We start from the raw sequence: 19,213 nt of genomic DNA, 5'->3' as shown, positions 1-19,213 counted from the left end.
AAAGCACTATACTAACTAAGTTAAAAGATTGAACCTATTAAAGGTTTAATTAAAACTTTAAGGCTAAGTTAAAACTTTAAGCCGCCTAAAAGATTAAGCGGCTAATAGACTAACTAAGGGCAAAACTATAGAGCTAAGCTAGCCGGGGTCGATCTTGCGAACAATAGGTTACTCCTCGATCTATCTAACCCTCTAAGCAAAGCGAACCTCTACTACTGCACTTATAACAGCCTTTACCTATAGAAACTAGAAGAACTGAGTTTTTTAAAAAGATATAATTAGTTAACACTTAAAGGCTGCTAAACCTAACTAATTTAGGCTAGTAAAACTACGATAGTAAATAATAGTCCTCGTAATAATAAGAACAACCCTCGGAACGGACAAACCCTCGGAGCGGACATTTCTAGGTCTTTTAGAGTAGACGTAGAGAACTCGGAACGATATTACTTAGAACGGAGGCAGTACTATAATACCTCGTACGCCTACCTATTATAGTAGGGTAGGCGCGCTCGTATTATAATTAGTCGATAGCCCTTAATTCTTATAGCTTTATATCCCTCTACTTTATTATATATAAGGATAGCGTAGTTAGAGTTAGATATTGTGTTAGAAGGTAAGGTTTAATATAGTTATATAATTAGGTAGTTAAGTATTTAATTTAGCGCGGGCTAAGCAGCTTATTAGACTTACTAAGTTAGCGGCAATAGAGGTCGTAGGATATAGACAGGCTACGAGGGCGCGGCCTTTAGAAGGGAAGCGTATATTAGAGGCTATACGTGATTAGTATGTAACTAGGCCGAGTGAGGCCAGGGTCCTAATGCCTCAGGCAGGGCTTAGCGCTTAGCGTTAGGCCAACTGGCCTGCCTTCCTCCCTCTCCTCTTAGAGCTCTATCGAATACTACACTGATTGACCACCACCCTATCTACCTGCTGACATAACCCTCCTCACAGCGCAGCACAATGCATGATCGATATGCACCTGGCACAGTGGCACAGTGGCAGACCCGGTACTGCAAGCGCTTCGAGCGCCAGGGTGCATGTCAGAGAGATGCGCAGCTGCTGGTCGTTGAGAATTCATTATTATTGTAGCGAGTACCGTACCGCACACGCCGCCCACTACATGCGTCGTCGGTACATGTCGTATACGAGGCCAGGCCAGGCGTGGCGTTTAGTCAGCCGTCTCCGCAGCAGCACAGCACAGCAGAACCGAACCGACAGAGCGGTGCACTACTGTCACTACCAGAATGACTACCATGATACGATCGACGCCGCGCCGCACTGCGACGCCTATCTACCGACAGTACAGTAGTGGACAGCATGTGCCACGTGTCGCTTCAAGCGGCCGTTGTGCAGCGTGGCCTCCCTGGTATACACTGAAGGGCACGTCGTAAGCACACATACACAACAACAAGCCCTTGTGTTGGGACGCTCCGCCATGTGCTCTTTCCTGCTTTGGTTTGCTTGCACGAGTGTAGGAAGCTCTAAAAGGTGGCAGGTGGCAGGTGGCAGGTAATAATGTGATGATCAGTGACACTTCACCCATTCATTGTTTCCTGTACCGAGGCTCCTGATATCATTATCGAATGCCCGCAGGCCGATGCGAGACGTTGCGAGCTGAGCCAAGTAGTAGTGAGTCCAGTTGATATCTCTTTGTCATCCTCTTTTCCTCCATCAGTCATGCACTCCACTCGCCTTAGCGTGCATCAAATTAGGCCCTCGGTCTGTCCTCCGCTATACATACTACTGTAGTACACCCCGATTAAGCGAGATGGCGGACGGGGGTAATCCCCGTAAACGGCAGCTAGCTTGAAAGCGTTAGACGTGAGCTTTTTAAAGGTACGGATAATTGCTTTAGGCAGTACGCTAGCTTTAACCAGTTAGATCCCGTTTTCAGGGATCACCGCCGTCCGCCATCTCGCTTAATCGTACTGTAATAACTTCCACAGGCCTTCCCTAACTTCCCTAGTCGCCCTCGGAGCAGGCTCTGCTTTGGTACTAGAGGCTCGGCGCTGATCCTATACCCAGCTACATTTGACTGCCTTGATTTGTACAGTCGCTTGCAACAACAACTGCAGCAGTAGTCAGGCTTCAGCTGGCGTATTTCATGGGATTGCACATTGGACTTGTACAGAATCGTCGCACGGCCAATCAAGGCTTCTCGGGACCACATCGCCAACAGATACAGAACATTCGACGAAGCGTTGTGCCTCGAAGCGGCGTGGCAACTGTCACAGCCCAGCCCTGCCCCTACCTACCTACCTACCAATCGAAACCACTCTCAGCAGTCGGCATCTTTGCTTGACCACACTCAAGAAAAGCTTGATTTATACAAACCATTGGTTGCTCTGACCCATCCGATGATGCTATTATTATTCTTCTTCTTCTCGTTGGAGTCGGCTCAGTAGTCATCACGTATCGCAGATGAAAGTCAGCAGCGGATCGTGGATCCATCTTGGCACTCTCCACGCCCGAATCCTGCGCGAGCGGATACCGGAACTTGTTTCTTTCCTTCCTCGAGTGTCGGCTGTGGCCTTTGCTGATATGCTGTCTTGCGTATCACCAATAATAATGCTGATCAATAAGCGGCTCCACGTCTGATCAGCTTCAAACAATTCAACCGTGCGGCAACAATGCATGTCTTCGTTCATGAGCTGACGGTCTAGCTTCAAATGTTAATCACGGCCAGGCGCTGGGCAAAGATACCTTGCTGGATGAGTAAGCTGCGAGGGAGATGGAAATTTGCAAGGATTCCGCGGCAAAGTTCAAATCTCTCGCAGATCCTGATGAACCAGGCCCGATCGTATCTGACCATGACACGACACGACGATTCGGAAGGGAAGACATGCGCTACCAAAATTTTGCACAAGACAGACGTGCAATCCAAAGGGAGTGTGTGACAACTGCGACACTGCAGATTAGCATATGCGTTGCAGTCAGCCTGATTGATCGAAGCAGTCCAGGCTTGCACATGTCACGTGACATCTTTGATAAGTCTTTCGCATAGAAGTTTGGCGTCCACCTCGCCGCTTGATCAAGGGTGACGACCAGCACCAGCACCACCACCAAACAGCACTAGGGTCTATGTTGACAACCCTCGCCAGGGCAGCCTGATCGGCAGTTAGCCGGTTACGCCACCGTGCGTGCCCCAGCTTTTTTTTTTCGCTATTCGTAGCGCTGACCACCAGAGGAGCCACTCGTACAACGTACACTACTACCCTCGACGGGCGACACGTTCACCTGCCGACGAATTACGTCCAAATTGGCCCCAAAATATCAATTGACAAGCGCGGGATGCGTCTCAGTCTTGGCACAACCAACCTCTCCTCATACGCGGCCCGACTCTCAGCTCGGAGTGAGTGCGAGCTTCCTGGACACTCATACCCGGACACACAACGATGGATATCGTTGTCATCTAGCGCATTGCCTGATCGAACCGATGTATCCTTGCCACTTGGAACCCAATAATAATAAAGCGGCAATGTTGGGTGTTTGCTGCAGCTTTGGCATCTGTCACACAACGACTCGTGCCTGTCATCACAGGCAAGCATGCAACATGTTGGGTGCCAGGAAAGGACAAATCTCCGCAAGATGGATCTGCCGAAGGAGCAGCCTTGCTCCTAGCCATGTCTGCGGAAGTTCGACCTCCGACCACCGCCATTCGACGCCGATGCCCCTGAAGAAGGTTCTTTCTTGGATAATGCCTTCCTATTATGACTGATTCCATATCTGAAATGAAATGATCATGGCGTACGAGAAGCGTTATATAATACCCATGAGGATTCGTGAGGATGGAAGCTTCACTATAACTCAGCCAGGAACAACTTACAAATCGAACGATGCTAGGACCTCACGGCAGGCCCAGGGACGAAGCGCCGACAACCATCGGAAAGCTCCTTCCGTCTATGTTTCGGATAATCATTGATCCAGCGGACAATCACAATGTGCAACAATTCAGTTTTATTCCCACGCACTTGCTCGCACGGAAGTCCATTCTTTTCAAAGGCATGAGGTGCCCGCTTGCAGTAATTGCTACCCCTATCGTGCTTTCCACTAGCCTAAGCTCGCATGATGTTGGTAGAGCTCCGCTCGTGTGCCAGTATATGGATCATCAACTTTCGGCAAAGACGGTTAGGCGGGCACCTGCATGCGAACTGGTCAAAGTGGCCAAGAGCCAAGAGCCAAGGGCCAAGGGCCAAGAGCCAAGAGCCATGCTTCGATATTCAATGATAGGATAAGCTTGTTGTGGTACGGAGGGTTTTCGCCCTACAACAATATCTAGGGTTCCGTCAGACACTTCACCCCGCTGAGCTGGGGCGAGGGGTGAAGTGGACTGACGCAACCCCGGATACTAGGGAAGCACCGCCCCCAACAACATTTCTTCGAGAAGCCCGCGTGGGTTTACAAGATGCTTGCAGTTCTAATTTAACGTGCTTGGTACAGTACATATTGTATACCAATTACCAATACCAACAACCATGGTCTTTTCATACGGAACGCCGAACGATGGGACTATTCAAACTTCAAAGGATCGTTAAAGAGCCGCGTGCCGACATCTCTTAATCACCGTGCGAGATCTGCGTTCAGCGACGGAAGCCGACGAAATGGCACTCGACAGGGAAGTCGATCGTTTCGCCACTACGTTGGACGAAGTTTGAGTTCTCTTCGAATCGCCAGAAGACGACGATGTTGATGAGCACAAGGCCGATCATTTGAATCAATCCAGCGACCTCAAGAAACGAAAAGTCCCATTCAATTCCCACACTAACAACAAAAAAACAACAACATCAGCAACCGAGATCCCCCACTTGTTGCTTCACCCCGAACCGACAAAAACACTCCCTCCGGCAACAAAATTTTAGGCCAAAGAACTGTGACGGGAGGTGATCAAGTTGAGTAACAAGACTACTAGTTCTGTATATATATATAGATTCCGACTTAACCTTGCCGGAAACAAAAAAGCCCCTTACTCATCTAGATCCCTTAAACCTCCTAACCCCAAACGCGATGACAGACCGCATGCTCCCCAAAGACGGAATTTTAGTGATATCGAGAAACGACTACCCGCAACCCCGCGAAGAGAAGTGATGTTTCGTGAACAACAAACCGTCAGTATATTTCTCGGGAAAGAAAGTAACATGATAAAGCCGTATGTATGCCTTCACACGTCAAAGAAGAAGTTTTTTTCTAGGACCGATCAGACGAATTGAACTGGACTGTAGCGTCGTTTGGCCGTACCTCACAAATACGAAGGACGACTGGGAACGATCGTTCAAGCAGACCAGTGCAGTCTCAAGAACATCGATTCGATCAAAAAGCTCAAGCAAGATCTGAGGGAAAGTTACTAGATTCCAGAACGACGAGCATCGAGCGTCGTCGAGGAAAAGAGAAAGGCAAGTACTATCACACACACATTACAGTCAAAGACCGACGCAGCATGGAGGAGACCCGATTCTGATCCTCAAATGCAAATTCACTTATTGCATAAGGCTACACTCACTCATCAATCACACTCAACCCACCCACCCACCCTCCCTCCCCTCCCTCATTCATCACCTACTCACTTCCTCTCCCCCTTCGCCCCCTTAGCAACCAACTTCCCCCACATACCTCTAACAGCCTCATCCCACCCCTCACCCACCAAACCCTTCAAATACTTTGTCATATTCCTCTCATCATAGAGTTCCCCATAAACCACCTCAACTCTAGGTTCCACGACAACTTTCATCTGCATAGCCGCCAAACTTACGCTCGCAAAGATTTCGAAACGAGCTCGGACTTTCGTCCGCACGTTCGGTAACAAGACGTCGGCGATGACTTGCATTTCCTCGTCGCTGGTTATGCGGGATGTTGTGAGAGTTTCGAGGCCGAGTCTTCGCTCGCTTTCCGAGATTTCTGTGGTTTGGTCCCAGCTACTCGAGACGAGGGAGAGGAGGTCTGAGATTTTGGTTTGGTGTTGGGGGATGGCTTGGAGGCTTGCTTGGAGGAGTTGGAGGAAGAAGCGGAGGGTTGTGGTTAGGGGTTGCTTTTTGTTGTCGATGTAGGTCAGACTGATTGGGGCGTTGGGGTATTGGCCGAGATTGTTGGGGTTGGTGTTGTTGAAGGCTCGAGGGTGGAAGAAGAGCTGGATTTGGGAGCGGTACGTCATGGTTATGGTCGATGGTGATGAGGAGGCGGAGGTGATTGCCCAGCCTGATTCGGATTCGAGGCGGGCGACAGATTCTGTGATAGATTATTAGTGAGATGTCTTCTGGTATTGCTCCTCTGCATGACTTACCTTTGAGCTTGCAGACTTCTTCAATAGAAACGCCTCGACATGCTTCTCGAACGCGGTTGGACTCTTGTATAGCGGCCATCAGCTCCTGCTTGCTATCCTGAAGATGCTCGGCGAGGTTGTCCTGCTCTTCCACTTTCCTACGAAGGTCGTTGAGAAGCCTGCGTTTCTCCGCCACAGTATTGTTGATATCGACAAGGTTTTCTCGTACTTCGTTGAGCTGCGCCTTGTCCTCCTCTGGTATCTCCTTGGCACTCTTTTCAAGAATGTCTGCTTCCTGTTGCAGCTCCTCATGCTGCTTGACAAGAGGAGGCAAAGCTTCGTCCAGAACCTCTTCAGACTGTGTTAAGATCTCGACGTCCTGGATCAGGCCCTCGCCTATTTTTGACAGCCCGCCCATGAGCTCTTCCAGAAGTTGACTTCGCCAAGCATACCACATCTCCTTGCTCCTCAAGCGAGCATTGGTCTTCATATCTCGCATGGCAGCATCGAGCACCATTTTCTTGTCTGGAGAAGCATTCATATATACTTGAAGAAGTGGAGGCTGGTTCTTTCTCGTCTCCTGTTCCAGTTCCCCAATCACACGTTTGCCCTCCTTGGTGAAGCGCTTGAGTTCATGGCAGGCATGCTGATAGAGCTCGAGCTCGGGGATAGTGCACGCTGCAGCGACAACGCCACTCTCGAGGTCAACTTTCTCGGCCTGGACATCCTGTGAGCCTTGAGATGGAGGCACAGCCGTGGTCAGACGTCGCTTGGTCGTTGTGAGATCCATGAAACGAATGTTGGCTTTGCTGAGAAAATCCTGCAGGCCCACTGGCTCAATGTTCTCGTTTCGGGACTTGAGAGATTTCAAATCCTCGTTGAGACGTCTGACAGGTGAAGGCAGCACGGTAGCAGCGCTTCTCGCAGTCGGTCGTCCTCGTGGAGTTATGGCCTTCAGCGGAGATGCCTGATTCGCTGGCGTTTGCTTCTTTGGCGTAAAAGTCTTCAGTGCCTCTTTCCTCGGCGTTGCCATCATGCCAATGGTATCATTGAGGTTCTTTGATTCATCCGAGCTTCTCGGCCTTTCTGGCGTTGTGGTAGTGTGCCTCAATGGCGATGATCGCTGCTGCTTGTCGGCCATAGGTGACTGCTGCGGAATCTGGTGTTGCTGATCGAACTTTCGCTGCTCACTGCTAAGATTTCTTCGACTCCGCCTTCGCTTTGGACTCGATGTCGGCGTGCGAACAGGCGAATTGTGTTCCTCAGCCGGAGGCAGCACAGGATACGAGGCTTCGTCGCTCGATGTTGTCTGCTTTTGAGCTGAGACAGGCCCCTTCTGTGTAGGGGTTAACTCCTTCGAGGACTGCCGTCTGGCGGGCGATGCTGACAGTCGCATTGGTGAAAGCGATTGTCGAGCTTTGTTGATCGGACTGGGCTTCTCAGCAGTCTTCTGAGCCTCTTTCTGTAGCAAAGGCATCAGAAGCTGCTTAGCTCCGAGATCTGGAGTGTTCTTGAAACGTTCTTGGTCTTTTGGCGTAACTTTAGCTGCTCCTTGCGAAGGTGACTTTGCTTGTGGAGTTGCCACTTGAGTGCCTCCGGCAGGCGTAACTCCATCACGAATGCCGCCAAGGACGTGTGTGAGCTCCATGGATAGCTCTTCATTCTCATTGAAGCTTTCATCTTGCACGTTGCGAGGTGCTGATCTGATGCCTCCTACTGCCATAGTCATGTCCATGGTCGCGTCGCTGGCGTCAGACACCATGCCAGAAGACCTGCGTGATCTCAGGCTGCGCCTACGATCTGGCTTCGCAGGCGAGCCATTGTTTTGAATGCCGCCATACGCTATGGTAAGGTCCATCGTCTCGTCACCCACCGAAGAGCGAGCGACCGAAGATCGTCTCCGCTTGCTCTGTGCTTTAGGGGCGGCTGCCGGCGAACCCGAGTCTGTGGTTGATCTTCGTCTCTTTTGGCCCGTGATCTTTCCGACTGCTTGCGTCAAGTCCATCGTGCCATCGCCATCGCTGGCGGCAGGAGAACTTTGGGGTTGTGCAACGCGAGGTGCTCTCATGATCCCACCGACTGCACGAGTCATATCCATGCTCATGTCTTCTTCCTCGACATTCTCGTCATGCTGCTGCGCAACCACTTCGGCCTTGAAGGCAGGCGAGAATGGGTTTACATTTTCCTGATCGAGCCCAGCAGACCCGATGCGCTCAAGCTGATTCTGCTGCATCCAAGGTTGAATTGCGTTTGTGACCTCGTTCTCGGCAATCTCCATTGAAACATCGTCGCCAAATTCGTCGTACTGGATGCCTCTTGTGCCGGCCATCTCTGCAGCTGCCTGTAATCGAGCAGTCAGGCTTGAGCTCGTGCTGTCCTCGCTCGCAGCCTCAGATCGGATAGTTGCATCGCCCACGTCAAGACTCATGGCAGTGCTCTCGCCATCGTCTGATTCACCCTCTGCGTCTCCTTCATCCCCATCCTCGCCTGCCTCTTCATCGCTGCCTGAGTCATCGCTTCCGCTGGAGTCGTCTGTGGTAAAGGCATCGTCTGGGTTGTTGAAGTTCATTGGCGGGACACCAGAGCTCCTCCTGGACTTCTTTTGCTGCTTGCCAGCATGCTGTGATTCTGGAGGAGAAAGCAACTGCCTATCTTCCGCTTCCTGGGCAGCATCCACCTCGGAGCTGGCGGCAGGAGAGCTGGAGTCACGATTGAAGCCTGAGGCGCGTCGCGTACTGTCGTTCGAGTCGGTCGACGTTGTTTGGTCTTGGGCTGTATCGATAACAATGTCCCAGGTATGCAGTGTTGCTTCTGGCGCAAAAGACACGCGACGATTGACCATCGTCTTACGACGCGCTGCTCGTTCGGCGTCTTCATTTTTTGACAAGATACTCTTGGTTGCAGGTATGAATGCTGATTTCCGCCTATCCCTTGCACTGATCTTGGGCTCTGGTGCTGGTTCCTCGAGAGATCCTGGGCCGATACTCTTACTTCTGCCCTTCTTTGCCTTCTTTGGTGACGGCGACAGTCCCTTGCTGCGGGCGAGAGGGTCGCTGGACGTCGCCGGCATGACATTCTCCTTATCAAAGTCGTCCATTTCCGCTGGCAACTATGCGACAACGCGCCGTTGTTTAATCGTCTATCAATGTCGTTGGTGGATGTGGGCGTGTCGTGATGTTTTCGAATCAAAACAAACGGCAACATCCGAACCACAACAAAAGTCGGCACTCGGGCGCCAAGACCCCGCCCACGCCGATCTCGACAAGCTCGAATTGAACATTTCTCTGCCACTGAGCATCCCGCACCGCACCCACTGTCGCAGCCGCATCCCTCAACACCCAACGACAACACACAGACAGCAACAATGGCAGACAGAGGCGGCGCCGCACCAGCTGGTGGTGCCCGTGGAGGCTTCGGTGGTGACCGCGGTCGTGGCGGTGACAGAGGCCGTGGACGTGGACGTGGACGCGGCCGCCGTGGTGCAAAGAGCGAGGAGAAGGAGTGGCAGCCAGTCACCAAGCTTGGTCGTCTCGTGAAGGCCGGCAAGATCAAGAGCATGGAGGAGATCTACCTGCATTCGCTCCCTGTCAAGGAGTACCAGATCGTCGACTTCTTCCTGCCGAAGCTCAAGGACGAGGTCATGAAGGTGAGGCTGCAACTACATTCTGCAATGCTTGCGACGACATATTGACAGTGATTCCTACAGATCAAGCCAGTTCAGAAGCAGACCCGTGCCGGTCAGCGTACCCGATTCAAGGCCATCGTCGTCATCGGTGACAGCGAGGGACACATCGGTCTCGGTATCAAGACCTCCAAGGAAGTCGCAACTGCTATTCGCGCTGCCATCATCATTGCCAAGCTCTCCGTTGTGCCAATTCGTCGTGGTTACTGGGGCAGCAACCTTGGTGACCCTCACTCCATTCCAGTCAAGGAGTCTGGCAAGTGCGGTTCCGTTACCGTTCGGGTAAGTTCAAGCGTCCTCTGATCTCTCTGCCATACCCCATACTAACAGCCTTCTCAGCTCATCCCAGCTCCTCGCGGTACTGGCCTGGTCGCATCTCCAGCTGTCAAGCGTCTGCTCCAGCTGGCTGGTGTCAGCGACATCTACACCGCCTCCTCCGGCAGCACCAAGACCCTTGAGAACACCCTCAAGGCCACCTTCACTGCCATCACCAACACCTACGGTTTCCTCACTCCTAACCTCTGGAAGGAGACCAAGCTCACCCGCTCCCCACTTGAGGAGTACTCTGACGTCCTCCGTGACGGCAAGCGCTACTAGATGTCTCGCCACTCTGACAGCGGCATTGTTGGTATGATGGAGAAGGGATACGAAAGCATGAAAGACTTTAAAAGCCAGTAGCTAGTCATAGATGCTTCTGTTCAGCGCGATTCGATCTGAATCAGGCGATCGGTTTGCTTCATGCTCCACAAGAGATGGGTTGCAGAAATGATAGCATGCCTTGAGCCAAGACGAATTGCGAGCAAAGTGTCCTAGCGACCAGTTTCCGCTATTCTCAATTTCTATTCCAGTGACTGCCTTGCTGACTTTCGATTAGCCCCTGTAATCCAGAATGAAAACAAATCTGCATTGCACTTCACGCCGCCCGTTCGGGACGTTTTTGAAGTCACGAGCCCAACTGCTAATGGCATCCCCGCCTACCATTCTACATTTTCGCGCTTCAACTTTGCACCTCAACGATGTGCCTTGAATGTCATCAAGCGAGGATGTAGAATGGCCCCCTGAAAGTCGAGGGCAACGCGGAAATCGCAAGCAAATGAGTTCGAAGCGACCAGACAAGATTGAGAAGCCCAAGAATCTGCCGCCTGACGATGAGTTATCAAATTGAATCCGAACGAGTACACCAGTCTCCCGAAGTCGTACACGGATATTACACTCCTCTGACGCGTTGTACCATCCGCGTCATGGTCATGCACGAAGGAGACAAAATTCGACTTCAAGAGAATAGCATCTTTCTCCGCCAACTCCCCAACCTTTCCCATTAACAACCACAAAACAATCTTCGTCTCCTCAATCACCCCTTTGATCTCACTCCAGCTCACCTCAGCAACCGCAACAAAGAAGTCCCAGTCGTACAAATGATCCAGAGTCTGAGCTTCCAGAAAACTCTCCATGAAATTCCTTCCCCCTTAAAAAAAACAACATCATGTATACATTCCTGACCAGAATCCTCTCCTCGCATTCGTTGGAAGAGCTCCATACCTTAATATCAATAGATCGCTGTGATGAAAAGTCACAAGCCAAGTCGGAGAGCTGGAGTCGTGAGGGCATTAGTATAGAAAATATAATTAATAGTATCTACATCCCCAAATGTCACGGATTGGAAGCTCGTTGGTGATTTGTGCTGCTTGTGTCCTGGTCGTGCTTGATGCGGTAGGTGCCGTGTTGCTCGTGTTGAATCTGGAAGCCATGGTCATTTGGATGCCGACGAACGAGCAATATTGCCTTTATTTGGTTGATTCTACTTTCTTTCCTCTTTGACTCCGAAGACTCTGTGCTCATATATGTTTGATTGTTTCGCCACGACCCGCTTTCATTCCGCATTACATCTCCGTGTATACGAGTCTGTTGTTTCCTCGATGTGCAACGGAACAGCAAGAGTTAGTATTGGCTTAGCATGAATCTGTTACCAATGCTCAAGATGTCAGTCTAGTCATTTGGCGCCTACGCATGAATCAGGCGCTTCGAGATTCGATGGAGCTGTGCGACACAGTATGAACAGATGTCAACTGGCTCTGAAGGTACAGTACATTTGCATTTCGTGAGCTAGTGCTTAGACTACAGCAAGAATGGGTAATTCTAGCCTTAAGCTCGGAATTGCAGAAAAGCTCATGCCTCATAGCATAGCATATGCCTCTTTGCCCATTTCTTTCCTACCGAGAAGCGGAATTATGGGCGCGTCAAGTCGTATCGATGCGATAGATCGCAAGGTGGCAGAGCGTAGTCAACTCTGCGATATGATTGCCAGAAGCTTGATCTACTCTTCAATGGCTGGCATGGCAGCGCCTTCGACTACAGGAGCAGTCTCTGGCTGAGCGCTGCTGCCGCGTGCAAGTGGAGTCTTGCTACGGCTCCGAGCGCGGTCGACCTTGGCGCGTGGAGCGAGACTTCCTGCACGGGATGTCGGACGAGACGAATTCTTGGCGCCGGTTCCGCGCGAGGTTGGGCGTGATGATGGAAGTCCACTAGAAGGTCCGCCGGAGCGCAGTGAATCTGTAGTCGGAACGTCGGGCTCGATGGACGTTGAGAAGCCCATGTTAGCAGGTGGTGCCGCGAAAGTTGCTGGCAGTGTTGGAAGGTCAATGTCCTCCTCGACAGTCTGCTTGATGGCGATGTCGCCATTGGGCGGCTCGGTGACGATAGCTTCGCTATCCTGCTGGATCATAGTGTCAACGGTCGCCTTCTCGCCATTGGTGACGATCTTCTCAATAGCGATGACAGCCTCTTCTTCGGCTCCTGGCAGAGCATCATCGGTTTCCTCGTCCTCACCGTCACCGTTATCTTCGATGAGACCGTTGATGAAGTTCCACTCATCCTCCGACACCTTCGACACGCTTAGACGCGCCGCATTGAATTCTTGCATCTTACTAAGCGGGCCTTCGTCGAAATGCTTCTTAAGCACATCGCGCGTAATCGGCTTGCTGAACTTCTTGCGGAACTCGACGTAGACGACGCACCACTTCTGGCGATCTTTCTCTTGCTCAACATATCCGTAGCTGTTTTCATCCCAGGCAGTCATGTCAGGTTCGTGCTCCTTGACAATCTCCATGATTCCAACGATGGCTGGCTTCTTGCCGCCAGAAGCGTAGAAGAATGCGAGATCGCCTTGCTTCATACCTCTGAGGTTCTTTGCGGCAGTTGGGTTGCGGACGCCTAGAATCGAGTTAATATCACAGTACAGTGGATGTGAAGCATGACTACATACCATCCCATGGCTCCGGCTCGGTCTTTGCGCGCAGGTCGTCGATGGTGAATTTGGTGTTGAAGATCTCTCCGTTCTTCAGAGTCTCATCATGCCCGTCCTGCTCGGCCTTCATCAGCCAATAATGCTTACCCGATATAGCGGCTGTCTCATCATTTTCGACGTCGGCTGCATCGTTCTTCTTCGCCTTGCCCTTCTTAGGTGCAGGTGCTTTGCGGCTACTGTCGATTGCGTCCTCCTCCTCTTGCTCGTCTTCGGCAGCGTCGAGAAGCTCTTCTTCTAGTTGCTCGGCGGCATTCTCATCGTCTACATCCATCTTAGTGGTCTGGCCGCCCTTTGGTGGACGACCGCGCTTCTTGGGAGCCTTTTGCTCATCTTCTGGAGGGACAGCATCGACATCGACATCGGCATCGGTATCGTCAACAGCTTCTGGCTCTACTTTGCCTGGCCTGCCACGCCTGCCAACTTTCGTTGGACGACCGCGCTTCTTGGATGGTGCAGCAGGTGCAGCGCTCTTTGCAGTTGTAGCGCTCTTTGCGGGACGGCCTCGCTTCTTCGGTGGCTCGCTCTCGTCAGCAGCTGCTTCTTTGGCAGGCCGACCTCGCTTCTTCGGTGGCTCGCTCTCGTCAGCAGCTGCTTCTTTGGCAGGCCGACCTCGCTTCTTCGGTGGCTCGCCCTCGTCAGCAGCTGCTTCTTTGGCAGGCCGACCTTGCTTCTTCGGTGGCTCGCGCTCGTCAGCAGCTGCTTCTTTGGCAGGCCGACCTCGCTTCTTGGTAGAGGTAGTCGCTGCTGCTGGTGCAGTGACAGCAGCAGGGGCGGCTTTTGGACGTCCTCGACCGCGGGGCTTGGGTAGATCATCAGCAATCGCTGCCTTAGCACGACCGGCAAACTTTACCACAGCTGTAATAGATCAGTCTGGGTCATTATTGATCGTGCACATTGATACTTAGCTTACATGGCACAATCTTGGGGTTAGGAGTTCTGCCTGGTTCGGTAGATGGGATGATGAGTTGCGCCTGTTGCGTAGCGCGCACTGGACGCTGCGCTGCAGCAGTCGCCTCGATCTCTTTGCCGCGGTTGGTAGTGAAGGTGTTTGGCGCATCGCGGCCAGTCTGCGATGAACTGGATGCGGCGGCCTTCTTCTTCTTTGGCGGCATCGTTGCGATGTTGATGGATTGGATGCTGTCAATGCACGTGCAATGTAAGCAAGACTTGGAGGCGTAAGAAGTGTTGAAGGAAGAGTGTCGTGGGCATCGACGAAAAGTGAGCTTTGAAAGTTGAAACGCGCCTCGCTTCGCTGTGACCAGGATTAGCTAGAATGCGCGCACCTGAATGGCTCGCTTCTCCGCCGCCGAAAGTCTATTTCCATAACAGCAGTATTGAGGGGGTTTGTATAAATGGCGGATGGGATTTTTTTAAATGGCGGATTTACATTAGAGGGAGTCGGTCGCTATAGCGGGGTCTTAGCGATTCTTTTGTTAGTAAATACTACTAAATAGAATAATCTCTCTCCTATACCTAACCTACTATTCCTCCTAATACGAATTCCGCGCCTAACCCGCGTTTCTTCGTATATATCGACCTCGCTGTCGCTATAGCGGCTATTGTTAAGGCTTCTACGCCTAGCAGTACTATACTCGACTATAAAGAAGCGCTTCTTAATAAGCCTAACTTTATAGACGATTAATTAACGTAGGTTAACGCGCCTATAGAAGTCGTAGAAGAAGAAGGTAAGTTAACTACGCCGGCTAGCGATACTAATATAGTAGAAGAGCCGTATTTCGAAGGCCTTAATCCCTAACTACGCGCTACCGCGCCCCTCGAGCGGCTACCTATTACGAACCTAGAACCTCTTAAGTATTAGTCGTACGTAGCGTACTACGAGGCTTTAATAGACTTTAGCGAGAAAGAGGGTTTCGTAGTCGTAAGAGATAGGGGAGTCCGTCGTAATAATAAAGGGATAGAAGTCGCTATACCTATAAAGTATTAACGAGGCTTTCGAGAGTTACGGTTAAAAAAGAAGGGCGATATAGAGCCGAAGAAGGTAAAGAATACGCACCTTTTAGGCTGTCTATTTTCCTTAATAATAAAGGCTATCGATAAGTTAGCGCCTAACGGCAAGTAGACCTTTTCTTTTAGTAATAACCCCCTTTATAATTACGCTAGAGTCGACTCTTCTAGCCTTACCTTTTATCGTCGTAGGCGTAAAGGTAATAAGGTAAGCGACTTTCTTACTAACTATCGTAGATGCGGTGTCTCGCCGAAGCAGACACTAGCTATAGCCTTCTAGTAGTTCGTTAAAGACAGTATAGAAATAGGACCCGTTATTCGTAATATTTATAACGAGTAGACGAAGATTAGAGCTAAGAACCTTTAAGGCTCTACGCCTATCGAGAAGGTGCTAGAAATACTATAGATAGAAGGTTATTAGTTTAATAAGGCAGTCGATAATAAGGACAGGCTCGTAGTACTGTTTTTTACTAACCTAGAAATAGTAGTAATTTACAAGGAGTTAGGATATATACTAGTCGTTAACTACACTTACAAAACCAATCTCTATAAGATCCCTCTTTTCTATATCTTATTTATTACATTAATAGGTTAGACGTTGCCTTTAGTACACTATCTAATAACTAGCGAGAAAGAGATAGATTATCGCTTCGCGTTCGGCTACTTAGATCGCATATTTAACGAACTCTAACTCGACGAACCGTTAGTCCTTTTCTACGATAGAGACCGCGCTAAAATGAACGCAATCGACGCAGTCTTTCTAAATATACCGACCTTGCTTTACAGGTAGCATATAGATACTAATATAGAAGCCTACGCTATAGACAAACTCGGGCGAGAAAGCGTTAATAGACGCTAGAAGCCGAGCGACTAAGCTAAGGAATTTATAGTCGACTATAGGCGTTATATTAACGCCTTAACTAAGCCCGAGTTTAACATAAATTAGTAAGAGCTAAAGGACAAGAACGAGACTTCTTAATAGCAAGAATGCGTACTATATCTAAGCTAGCAATAGTAGCCTTATAAAGAGAAGTATATAAAAGCCTAGGTCGATTAATACCTCTATTTCGGCTTTATAACAACCTCTTCTACTAAAAATAGATACGCTAGATTAAAGGGCTAGCTATAGAGCGCTCGTAACGATATCTATACGCTTATCTAGAAGATGTTTATCTACTTTGATTATTATAAGAGGCGCTATAATTATAGTAAAGCGAAGGCCTTAAACACGACTTCTATAGCCTTCGTTAATAAGCGGATTCTTTAGAGTTTAAAGGCTAATATTACAGACCGTAGATTGAGCCTTTTCTAGTAGTAGAAGCAACGCATTAAGAGTAAGATTAATTAGAAGAAAGACAACCTTAACTTCGTTATATCTAGCTATACGAAGACCTTTAGGCGGACAATAGGGGCTCTATATATATAAGAACCTAAGCAAGTAAAGTCTCCTGTCCTGCCTTAGCAAGCCTATATAACAATTATATAATGTTATTACGTATAGTACGATACAGCCGCGCTAGCGATAAGCTTACTTAGCGCATGCGCGTAATACTCGATTACTCGTACGGATATACTCGGTAGTCGGCACGGCAGATATGCTATCCGTGCTAGGCCTAGTTAATAGTAGTCGCTCTGCCCTATTCTAAGAAAGGCACGGTTTAGTTCTACTTTCTACTACGGCGATTAGTAGAGGGTGTTCTATACGTTGCTATATACCTATTTTCTTATAGTTCTAAACTGTCTACCCTTCGTAGCGGCCTATAGAACCCCGAAAGATAAACGCAAGCGATCCGAACGCGCCGGGCGCGGGAAACGCGCAAAATAATACATTAGGAGCGCCTATAGCATTAGAAAACGACGTAGCGATATAATAATACGAGGCCGAACATTAGGCGCGCTAGGAAGCGACCCGCCTACGGCTCGAACGATTTCTAGCTAAGTAAGAAGTGCTTAGGCTAGAAGTCTAGGCTTAAGAAGCTAAGCGAGAGAATGCGCGTCTTTATGCCCTTAGGGACGTAGGCGATGCGCTAGCTCCGAGTAGCGGTACTACCGGCGAGGGTCCTATAACAACTCTATCCTTAGGCGACGACGACGATAAGGACGAGAAAGAATTAGCTAACAAGTCGATTTAGAGGCCTAAATCTTAGAGAGCTAAATCTGTCTCGTATCGACTACCTCTTTCTAGAAGTGCGCTAAGCGTAGCCCCTATACTTAGTATAAGCTACGTAGTCGCTAGTCTTGCGGCTATTAAGCCTCGCCTAAAGGAACCTAAGCCCTTTAAAGGCGATACAATTAAGGAGTCGAGGCGATTCCTTAGAGAACTTTCTATTACCTTTATACTGTTCGGAGCTACTTATTATATAGACGAAAGCAAGGTGCTTTATAGTATTATATACCTCGTAGGCAATGCGTAGGAGCGATAGTATAATAAAAACAGCCTTAAGGACCTACAAAATTATACCTACTAGGACTTTAAAACCTTCTATTAGGACTGCGTCGGGGACCCTATAAACCGCATACTAGACGTAACCCTCGAGTATAAGGCGGCCCGTTAGCGTAAGGGACAGTTAGTCTAAAGCTTTGCCCTTAAGCTCGTAGTGCTCGAAGATTAACTTAGCGACTATAGCGAGGAGTATAGGATCCGCTATCTCCTCGTTAAACTCTAGCCGGCGATTCGCAGCGCAATTATTAAATACTATATAGTGCTAACGACGCGTTACGAACTCGTAGAGCTTGCGACGCGCATCGAGACCCCTAATAAGCCGTCTAGTAAACGCAAGGATCGTAACTACGATAAAACTAGAGGTAGTAAAGGCAAGAAGCGTCGATCTGATAGTTAGGCCTATAAATAGCAGTTAAATCGCGACCGTAGCGCAGGCGGAAAGTATACGAAGGGCGATAACTCGTAAGGCAGGTATAATATTAGCAAGGTCGAGTATTATAGCTATCGCTAGAAAGGCTATTATAAGAACGCGTACCCGAACCGCTATCTCTAGAAAGACGATAACCTTACGGTACGTAAGGTAGCCGCTAACGCTAAAGAGAAGAAGAACGACTCGAAGGCTAAGGGAAAAGACAAGGCACCTCCTAAGAGCTAGGGATAGGTACGGAATCTCAACTAAGTAGCTTAGTAGTAGTAGTACCTATAGGACGCGTACGCGGAGCAATTGTTACGTAAGAAGGGGAAGTGTCTGTCGAATACTTATTAGATAATGCTGCTAACATTAATATAGTATCTTAAGAATTCGTTCTACGATACTAGCCTTAGCGGATTGTTAATACTATACTACCTAGTGCCGATAGTTTCTAGGGCGACCGAGGATACTACTACGGAGCGTATTATTTGCGCTTGCGGATCGCCGACTCTATAGGCTAAGAACGTATTACTACCGGAGTGTTCTACGCTTTCGAGATGCCCCTCCCTAATATTATTCTTAGCAGGCCTTAGAGGCGCGATTAAAAGGTAATCGTCGATAGCTCGACAGATGCCTAGACCTATAGGAACGAAGCCGTAGCGCGTTCGATACGCGTACGAGAACTATAGGAATTCTAGAAGGATATACGTAACGCCCTATACGTATATACAATTAGCGTTCGCTAGCTCCGCGATATCGCTAAAGGTTCCTCCTTGCTAGAAGAATTTAAAGACTTCGAAGACGTCTTTATAATAACGCCCAAAGCGAGACGCAAGCTCCCTAAAGACGTAGAGTATACGATCGACCTAATCCCCGGAACGAAGCCGCTATATAAACCTCTCTACTATTCTTTAGGAAGAGAGCTTAGCGACCTTCGTAATTACCTAAGCTTAGCCTTAGACAACGATTAGATCTAGCTTAGTATAAGCGAGGCAGGTACGCCGATCCTATTCGTACTAAAGAAGGATAGCAGTCTAAGACTCTACGTCGATTATAGGGGGCTAAACGAGATTACTATTAAAAATCGTTACCCCCTGCCTTTTATTAGCGAAACGCTTAATAGGCTTAAGGACGCCGAATAGTATATATCCTTA

The 19,213-nt window shown here is 49.4% G+C and overlaps 6 protein-coding genes across 6 annotated transcripts; 3 read left to right on the top strand and 3 right to left on the bottom strand.

The window, feature by feature from the left end:
- Positions 1 to 960: 960 nt before the first annotated feature.
- MYCFIDRAFT_171025 (uncharacterized protein) lies at positions 961 to 1,785 on the top strand (the record flags this gene model as incomplete). Its single annotated transcript, XM_007923972.1, has 7 exons — positions 961 to 995; positions 1,033 to 1,308; positions 1,340 to 1,384; positions 1,413 to 1,437; positions 1,476 to 1,488; positions 1,529 to 1,698; positions 1,765 to 1,785. 7 exons carry the CDS (start codon positions 961 to 963, stop codon positions 1,783 to 1,785), a joined length of 585 nt encoding a protein of 194 aa, XP_007922163.1.
- Positions 1,786 to 5,557: 3,772 nt separating this feature from the next.
- MYCFIDRAFT_185843 (uncharacterized protein) lies at positions 5,558 to 9,350 on the bottom strand (the record flags this gene model as incomplete). The annotated part of the gene is made up of 2 exons (XM_007923971.1): positions 5,558 to 6,219; positions 6,275 to 9,350. The coding sequence occupies 2 exons, from the start codon at positions 9,348 to 9,350 to the stop codon at positions 5,558 to 5,560; spliced, it is 3,738 nt and encodes a 1,245-aa protein (XP_007922162.1).
- A 267-nt stretch (positions 9,351 to 9,617) lies between these two features.
- MYCFIDRAFT_71772 (uncharacterized protein) lies at positions 9,618 to 10,532 on the top strand (the record flags this gene model as incomplete). The annotated part of the gene is made up of 3 exons (XM_007922142.1): positions 9,618 to 9,899; positions 9,960 to 10,217; positions 10,275 to 10,532. 3 exons carry the CDS (start codon positions 9,618 to 9,620, stop codon positions 10,530 to 10,532), a joined length of 798 nt encoding a protein of 265 aa, XP_007920333.1.
- An 81-nt stretch (positions 10,533 to 10,613) lies between these two features.
- On the bottom strand, positions 10,614 to 11,809 carry MYCFIDRAFT_171022 (uncharacterized protein; the record flags this gene model as incomplete). Its single annotated transcript, XM_007923970.1, has 9 exons — positions 10,614 to 10,774; positions 10,800 to 10,812; positions 10,848 to 10,930; positions 10,951 to 11,378; positions 11,416 to 11,525; positions 11,590 to 11,672; positions 11,706 to 11,717; positions 11,755 to 11,769; positions 11,797 to 11,809. 9 exons carry the CDS (start codon positions 11,807 to 11,809, stop codon positions 10,614 to 10,616), a joined length of 918 nt encoding a protein of 305 aa, XP_007922161.1.
- Positions 11,810 to 11,851: 42 nt separating this feature from the next.
- Positions 11,852 to 12,730, top strand: MYCFIDRAFT_206398 (uncharacterized protein). Its single transcript, XM_007923969.1, has 4 exons — positions 11,852 to 11,872; positions 11,921 to 12,033; positions 12,057 to 12,065; positions 12,101 to 12,730. Exons 2-4 carry the CDS (start codon positions 11,995 to 11,997, stop codon positions 12,305 to 12,307), a joined length of 255 nt encoding a protein of 84 aa, XP_007922160.1. The 5' UTR covers positions 11,852 to 11,872; positions 11,921 to 11,994; the 3' UTR covers positions 12,308 to 12,730.
- A 44-nt stretch (positions 12,731 to 12,774) lies between these two features.
- On the bottom strand, positions 12,775 to 13,966 carry MYCFIDRAFT_124617 (uncharacterized protein; the record flags this gene model as incomplete). The annotated part of the gene is made up of 3 exons (XM_007923968.1): positions 12,775 to 13,145; positions 13,198 to 13,338; positions 13,675 to 13,966. Coding segments are annotated over 3 exons (804 nt in total), but the record flags the coding sequence as incomplete, so codon positions are not given.
- Positions 13,967 to 19,213: the final 5,247 nt, after the last annotated feature.

The sequence above is a fragment of the Pseudocercospora fijiensis genome, assembly GCF_000340215.1.
Source record: "Pseudocercospora fijiensis CIRAD86 unplaced genomic scaffold MYCFIscaffold_1, whole genome shotgun sequence".
Classification (NCBI taxonomy): domain Eukaryota; kingdom Fungi; phylum Ascomycota; class Dothideomycetes; order Mycosphaerellales; family Mycosphaerellaceae; genus Pseudocercospora; species Pseudocercospora fijiensis.
The sequence above is the reverse complement of the archived record's forward strand: the minus strand, read 5'-3'. Positions and strand labels throughout refer to the sequence as shown.

What these genes read in the sequence shown, in the direction of transcription:
- MYCFIDRAFT_206398 (XM_007923969.1), top strand. Translation starts at nt 11,995, where the DNA reads ATGTCAACTGGCTCTGAAGGTACAGTACATTTGCATTTC.